Here is a 7,500-nt window from a genome sequence, read left to right as displayed (position 1 = left end):
GCAACCCATCATCACTACATTCTCACTAAACAACCTTGTATAGTTTGGAGAGGACTGTAAATGATTTCAACCTGTAGTCTTTTGAAAATGTAGGATTCCTTTCCCCAGCAGCCTTGTACTGAAACCTTTCAACGGCATGTTGTATTGGCATTGTTAAAGATCTTTGTTTTTTTGCCCAAATAAGGACTAGGGGGCTTGAGTTAACCATGGCAACGGAATGTTTGCTTTTTTCCCCCCGTGTCACATAAAGAATGTCGATAATGTCATAACCTGGTTCCATTGTAGGTGCAAGCCAGACCTCGTCCAGTGATCTAGAACAGAGGCTTGCACTCTGCACTCCGCAAGGCCGGCGTATCGTATCGAACACGTCCATTTGATCCTCCTCGCCTCAACCAACTTCTTTGCTGACTCCGACACTTCTCTAAAGTATTTGCCTTTCCTAAGCAACAATACACCACTTCCCTTGCGTCTGGCAGCCATTTTGGATCACGTCCATTTGGATAAGTGGTCCGGAGCTGGACAAAGATAGAAAGAAAAAAAAAAATGATAAAAACAAACTGGTGCGGGTCACTGTCTCCCTCGAGCGTCCATGCAAACGGGGCATTAATCTTAAAGACCTGAATCTAAAGACTTGGGGGCAGGATTGATGAGCGTACTACTAACCATCACTCCGCAGCGGAATCAATAACTACTGTGTTACTGTGACAGCCTCAATGGAGAGGTCAACGACCGGCGTGACCTTCGGCCAGAAGCGTTACGGCAGACGTCCGCGAGCGCTCGGTTTCATGCTCCTCTCAACTCTCATCGCTATACAACATTACAGCATCAAAAGCAACACATTGTATTTGTCTAGGACTTCATCGAGGTGCCCAAAGCACTTTGCGGGGCAGGTGGTGGTGGTGTGGGGGGGGTGGGCACCCCTCTTCAACCATTACCACACACTCCATTAGCATTTAGTCATTCTCATGGGTCATTTTAGTCAATTTCTAATTATCAAAACTGGTCCGCGGCCAGAAAGGAGAATATTTGTGTTGGTGTTCCAGACAGAACTGGAAAAAAGCACTTTCTCTCACTTCCTACACAGTACGTCTCAAGCTCGTGTTGTCCGTGGGCTGTTTCTGCAGTCCTCTGCTCCTGTCTTTTGCGACTTTTTAAAGCACTTAACTCATCAAACGTGTGATTGGACTATAATGAAGCTATTCATTCCTTAGCCATTTTAGTTACGTTAGGTCCGCGCGATGACCATCACCGCAACAATCCCACGTCCCTCCTGAATGTTTACACTGCAGGGAGAGAGGGAGGGCAGGGAGAGTGAAGGCAAAACTATAGCACCGTCGAGAGCACTCGAGGGAGAAGTGCCATTTGTTTTGACTGTCGGACTTCAAACATAATCTCCTCCCCCCCCCCGGTGCTGTTAACTCCGGGCCCTAATCTTAGATTTGTATTTAGCGCTGTGATTGATAGCCGCTGGACACCGAGGTCCTCCAGACGCACCTAGGAAAACACACTCTGTTTTAGTCTATTTAGTCTGCGTCTCCTTTGAAAATGTCTTCTTTTGCTCATTAAGATGAGTGTTCGCATCTGCTCACTCTAATTTATGTTTTGAGAGTAGGCCTACTTCAAAGTCTTCTCAGCAGTGCTGATGAATAGAATGTGTTTTTTATATATATATTTAATAAAAGTGTGTTCCTCCTTCTTTTTCCTCTCGGTTAAATTGAAAAGTATATCACAGGGACGCGTGAAAGAAACCGGATGCTTTGTCAAGTGTTTACGACCGTCTGGATGTTAATTCAGGCCTGCTTGTTTTCATGTTTTCAATAACCCTGCTCTTTCTTTCTTTCTCTCTCTCTCTCTGTCTCTCTCTCTCTTACTCTTTTTTTCTTTCTTTCTTTCTCTCTCAATTTCAATTAGAGTGAGCTTTATTGGCATGATAAATGTTTTTTTACATAGACAATGCTCTGAGTACCATAAATGGAAAATAGATATGCATGCAAGATTAACAATCTTAATCTCAACTATCTTAATCTCTTTCTCTCGTTTTCTCTCTCTCTCTCTCTCTCTCTCTGTCTGTCTGTCTGTCTGTCTTTCAACTATTTCTCACTCTCTCTGTCCAATCACAGGGCCATACTCCAGAGACTGGGCGTGATCTTGCTCCCACGTGGTGCAATCACAGAGCAGGATGCTGAGACGGACAGCCTCTACTCGCCTCTCATGAGCGCCGTGAGTGAACACCCCCCTCCTCCTCCTCCTGGACAGTAGCACCATGACTGACACGCCACATTGCTCCCTGCTGTGTTCCGCCGGCATAGTCATAACAGCTCCTCGCCCTAAAACCAACGCCATGAATGTGAAGCGTAACTAAAAATACTGGATGATCATGTTGGTAGAGCTGATCAGCTTATTTTGACGGGGGAAAAGAAAGAGATTTTACGACTGTCCCTGCGTGTAGTGTCTAGCTACCCAGGGAGGCCGTATCTAATCACCCCAGCTAGATTGGAGATCAGCTTATTGGGCGGCTAAGTGCCCATGTCGCCTGGATCTGTCTGTCAGGAGACGGCCTATTACGGCCTATTAAGAGACAGGCCGACCCCAGTCAGTGGACTGTGGATGGAGTTTTCGGTCCATATGTAACCAGACTAACAGGCTCAACTCCTTAGTATGTTCTCAACTGGCTGCTTAATCCTCCTGAACGTCAAAATAAACGTTAGGGATAAAGGATAGCACTCACAGTTCCTTTCCTCACTATATAGGGGAATAAAGGATAGCACTCACAGTCCCCACTCCTGCAACAGCCTGGCCTGCTCACGCTTACCGTCTGTGCTTTAGGTAAGGGATAATGTATTGTCCACTGGTAATTATTGGCACATAACGCACAGCGGAGGAGTTTTGCTTTGACCTGAAGGGACTTACTTTGCGATCATTTTTGGCGGACAATACATCATTGGAACAGGAACAGTTTCAGGTGTTGCGTGGCAACGTCCTCCATCGCAATAAATGAGCAGACTTCTTGCGGAATGATGTGAAAGGTGTGAATTAAAAGCTCAAAACCCGTTGCCATTGACTGCGATCATGATATACTTTACAGCAGTAATTATATAGATTTTACAGACCTCCGTATGTTGGGAAGGCCCATTCATGTGAATGGAACTTTCTGCAGCACTCTGAAGAGACGTGTAATAATACGCGCAGTCTTGCCTGCAGATTCCTGTAGTTCGAGGTCACGCCTCCTGGCTTCAGTCATGCTAGGTTTAAATGGAGAAAATCTTGCGAGATTGATCAGGGCTGAGTGGATCAATATGTCTCTGAGCATCGAGTCCCTGAACACATGCGTGCAATATGTAAGCAGCGTAGGAGAGCAACAGACACAGCCCGAGCGGTGAACTAAACCATCAAGGCAGTGTTTCGCTCAATATGCACATCTCCAGCTGTATTGACTACCAGTATGAGGCGCATTCATGCTCTCATTAGTAGGGACAAATGGTGCTATGGTGTCAAGCATCATCACCTGTTATTGCAAGGAGTAGGACATTATGAATGACAGGAGTGTGATGATTCTGACAAGATATAGACATTAGAAATACTCTCTGTGTTTACAACTACTGGAAGGGGAGACCTACATGCCTTTTCACTCAGACATTTCACTGCTGCAGCTTTCTCTCTGTGTGTGTGTGTGTGTGTGTCTGTGTGTGTGTGTGTGTGTGTGTGTGTGTGTGTGTGTGTGTGTGTGTGTGTGTGTGTGTGTGTGTGTGTGTGTGTGTGTGTGTGTGTGTGTTGGATGTGTTGGATGTGTTGCACTTAAGGGTGTGCTTGTATCTGTGATGATATGTACTTAAAAGTGTGTTTGTTGGTGTTGCTGTGTTTGTGGATATGTGTGTTTGATGTGTTGCCCTTGTGTGTGTGTGTGTGTGTTTTGATGTGTGGTTGAGAGTGTGCGTTTGTGTGCGCACATTCAGTGTGGTTAAATCCCCCAATCCTCCTCGTTCAGGTGGAAAGTGCCTGAAAGCCTGGTGTGGCTGGCCGTTTAGCTGGTGCAGATTTGCCATTTTAAGCAAAATCCCCAGAGAGAGAAATGTCGCTACGCACACACACCACCTGACAGCAGAGTGGCCTCGCCGCTACACACCAGCCTCTTATTGCTCCCTCTCACTCTCCACACACACACACACACACACACACACACACACACACACACACACACTCTCTCTCTCTTTCCCTCTCTTCCATTCATTATTTTTCACTCCATCTTTCTTTTTCACTCTCTTATTTCATCCATTCTTTATTTCTCCCTCTTTCTATTCTTTATTTTACTTTTATCTTTTTTCATTCTCTCCATTTCCTCTCCTCCTCCCTTGTGCTCTCTCTCTCTTCCTCCCTCCCTCTTTTTGTTCATTATTTTCACTCCGTCTTTCTTTTCCACTCTTAATTTGGTCATTCTTTACTTCTCTCTGTCTTAGTTTTACTTTTGTCTTATTTCGTCTCTTTCTCCCCTGTGCTCTCTCTCTCTCTCTCTCTGACTAACTAACGGCTGACTAACTCCACACTTTGTCCCTCACACCAGCAATGCCTGCCTGATAGATAGGTAGATACGAGTGGGCGTATCTGGAAAGTAATTTGATGCAGTCGAGTGCTTTCGAATGTGATTCGGTATTCTTCAGTGAATTAAGCAAATTCAGGCACGTTAAGTGAAAGTCTCTTTTGTCTCTGTGGAGCAAAGTTGATTCAACTGTGACATGGTCAGTGGAGGCCTTATCAATCTGAGTAGGCGTATGTGTGTGTGTATACGTTTATATGTGTGTGTGTGTGTGTGTGTGTGTGTGTGTGTGTGTGTGTGTGTGTGTGGCGGGGGTGATTGTAGGTGAGGTATTGTTTGCATGCTAATGGATTTGGGTAAGCGAAAGAGAGTGTGTGTGTGTTTGTGAGAGAGAGATGTGGAGGAGGAGAGGAAAAATGGATGGAGAAAGAAAAGTAGAGATGTCAGTCTGAAAAATGAAGGCCATGAATCAGCGAAGAGGCCTGTGTAGGGAGAGGGAAGAGAAGATTTCAGCTTATCACCCTCCGCAAGATGTCCTGGCAGAGAAGTGTGTGTGTGTGTGTGTGCGCGCTTGTGTTTGTGTGTGTGTGTGTGTCAGAATATGTCTCATGCGCCAGTGTGCTCCGTGGGCTCTTTCATGCGTGTGCCAATGTGTGAACGTGTGTGTGTGTGTGTGTGTGTGTGTGTGTGTGTGTGTGTGTGTAGGTGTGTGTGTGTGTAGGTGTGTCATGCATCAGTGTGCTTGGTGTGCTTTCATGCATGGTTGCGAATGCGTGAACATGTGTTTGTGTATGCGTGTGTGTGTGTGTGTGTGTGTGTGTGTGTGTATGAGTGAGTGAGTGAGAGACAGAGAGAGGAGCAGAGGGTCCAAAGCTGTCTGTTGTCCTTATTTGGCCGGCTTGGCCCAACCTATAAAATGTTACTCTTAAGCTTACAAGTATGCTGCAGGTTTGTTTTGCTCATCCAAGCATTGCGTTCCCCACAGTGTGTGTGCGTGTCTGTGCCTGTGTGTGTGTGTGTTTGTGCGTGTGTGTGCGCGTGTGTGTGTGTGTGTGTGCACGCTGCAGGTTTGTTTTGCTCATCTAAGCATTGCCTTCCCCACAGTGTGTATATGTGTGTGTGTGTGTGTGTGCACGCATGTGCCTGTGCGTTTGTGCGTGTGTGTGTGCTGCAGGTTTGTTTTGCTCACCCAAGCGTTGCCCTCCCCACGGTTTTCACAACATTCGCCGTCGACCAAAAACAGATAAGGACATGAGCAGCCATTAACCTGAATCAGAGCTCGGTCAGATCAGCTCGTAGCGTAAGCCCCATGGAAATGCAGGCCTGTCAGCCCTCAGCGGGGCCCCCGCCGAGAAGTCTCACTCACAGCAGATAATATAGCGAGGAAGATCAGGCACCCGTCTTTCCCTCGTGATTAACCTCCAGCGACCCTTTCCTGTCCAGCGTCAGAGTCTTTATCTAAAGAAGCGTTTGATAAGACGCGGGGGCACGGCGAAGAGGACCGGTAGAGGAGCCACCTGACGTGACATTCGGTCGGCCTGGTCGGTTCAGCTCCCTGTATCTTTCCTGTGACTTTTTTGGACAACTTTAGAAAATGTACGGAAGAAAGAATGTTCGAAAATGAACGTTCTAAAGGATATCTGGGTTCATTGAATTGAATCTTTTGTTAGATTGTTCAAAAGCCCACAGCTTTAAAGGTTAAAAGCGTCTGCCACTCTTATGCCCTTCAAGCGAGTGCTCTGGGGGCACTGGCCCTTATAATAATTGACCAATGTAAGTTGATATGAGTGAAAAGCATCAGCCAAATAAATCAAATAAAACATCTGCTAGATTTCAGTCACTTTGAAAATGGCCTGTAATGCCGACCTCAGGTAGTGTGACCTTGTTTTCACCGAATGCCAAACACCACCACAACCTTCTTGCCCCCACCCCAATCGTGACATTGTTTTGACTGCGTGCCAAACACCACCGCATCTTTCTTGACTACTTTCTGGTGGTGTACAGGTGTATCAGGTGTGCTTTGAATGTGGAATATCTGTCATGTCTGATGTAGCCACTCCCGTTGATCATAATGGAAGCAAATTGTTGCAGCATGCACTGCACGAGCGGAGAGCATCACTTGCACGCCTGGTGGAACCACCCTGGAAGCCTCCTTTGTGGATCCTTCGCCAAACTGGCAGTGCTCTGACGCCTCTCAGTGGAGCGTTTCTAGACTAGGTTACGGAAGAGCGTATACTGTAGGCTGTGGCATGTAGACTGTGGCAGTGCTCGGTGGAGCGTTTCTAGACTAGGTTACGGAAGAGCGTATACTGTAGGCTGTGGCATATAGACTGTGGCAGTGCTCAGTGGAGCGTTTCTAGACTAGGTTACAGAAGAGCGTATACTGTAGGCTGTGGCACATAGACTGTGGCAGTGCTCAGTGGAGCGTTTCTAGACTAGGTTACGGAAGAGAGTATACTGTAGGCTGTGGCTTATAGCTTATAGACTGTGGCAGTGCTCAGTGGAGCGTTTCTAGACTAGGTTACAGAAGAGCGTATACTGTAGGCTGTGGCACATAGACTGTGACAGTGCTCAGTGGAGCGTTTCTAGACTAGGTTACGGAAGAGCGTATACTGTAGGCTGTGGCTTATAGCTTATAGACTGTGGCAGTGCTCAGTGGAGCGTTTCTAGACTAGGTTACAGAAGAGCGTATACTGTAGGCTGTGGCACATAGACTGTGGCAGTGCTCAGTGGAGCGTTTCTAGACTAGGTTACAGAAGAGCGCATACTGTAGGCTGTGGCATATAGACTGTGGCAGTGCTCAGTGGAGCGTTTCTAGACTAGGTTACAGAAGAGCGTATACTGTAGGCTGTGGCATATAGACTGGCAGTGCTCAGTGAGAGCGTATACTGTAGGCTGTGGCATATAGACTGCGGCAGTGCTCAGTGGAGCGTTTCTAGACTAGGTTACAGAACAGCGTATACTGTAGG

General features: G+C 46.7%; 1 protein-coding gene across 4 annotated transcripts in view; it reads left to right on the top strand.

Moving 5' to 3' along the window:
• Positions 1-7,500, top strand: part of gpat2 (glycerol-3-phosphate acyltransferase 2, mitochondrial) — an 84,029-nt gene that overhangs the window by 30,213 nt on the left and 46,316 nt on the right. For all 4 annotated transcript variants that reach the window (XM_062543992.1, XM_062543988.1, XM_062543989.1 and 1 more), the window contains exon 9: positions 2,121-2,220. In XM_062543992.1, the coding sequence (XP_062399976.1) occupies positions 2,121-2,220 (100 nt within the window). The remainder of the gene's footprint in view (positions 1-2,120; positions 2,221-7,500) is intronic.

Source organism: Sardina pilchardus, chromosome 8, assembly GCF_963854185.1.
Source record: "Sardina pilchardus chromosome 8, fSarPil1.1, whole genome shotgun sequence".
Taxonomy (NCBI): Eukaryota; Metazoa; Chordata; class Actinopteri; order Clupeiformes; family Clupeidae; genus Sardina; species Sardina pilchardus.
This window is presented reverse-complemented; position numbering and strand designations above follow the sequence as displayed.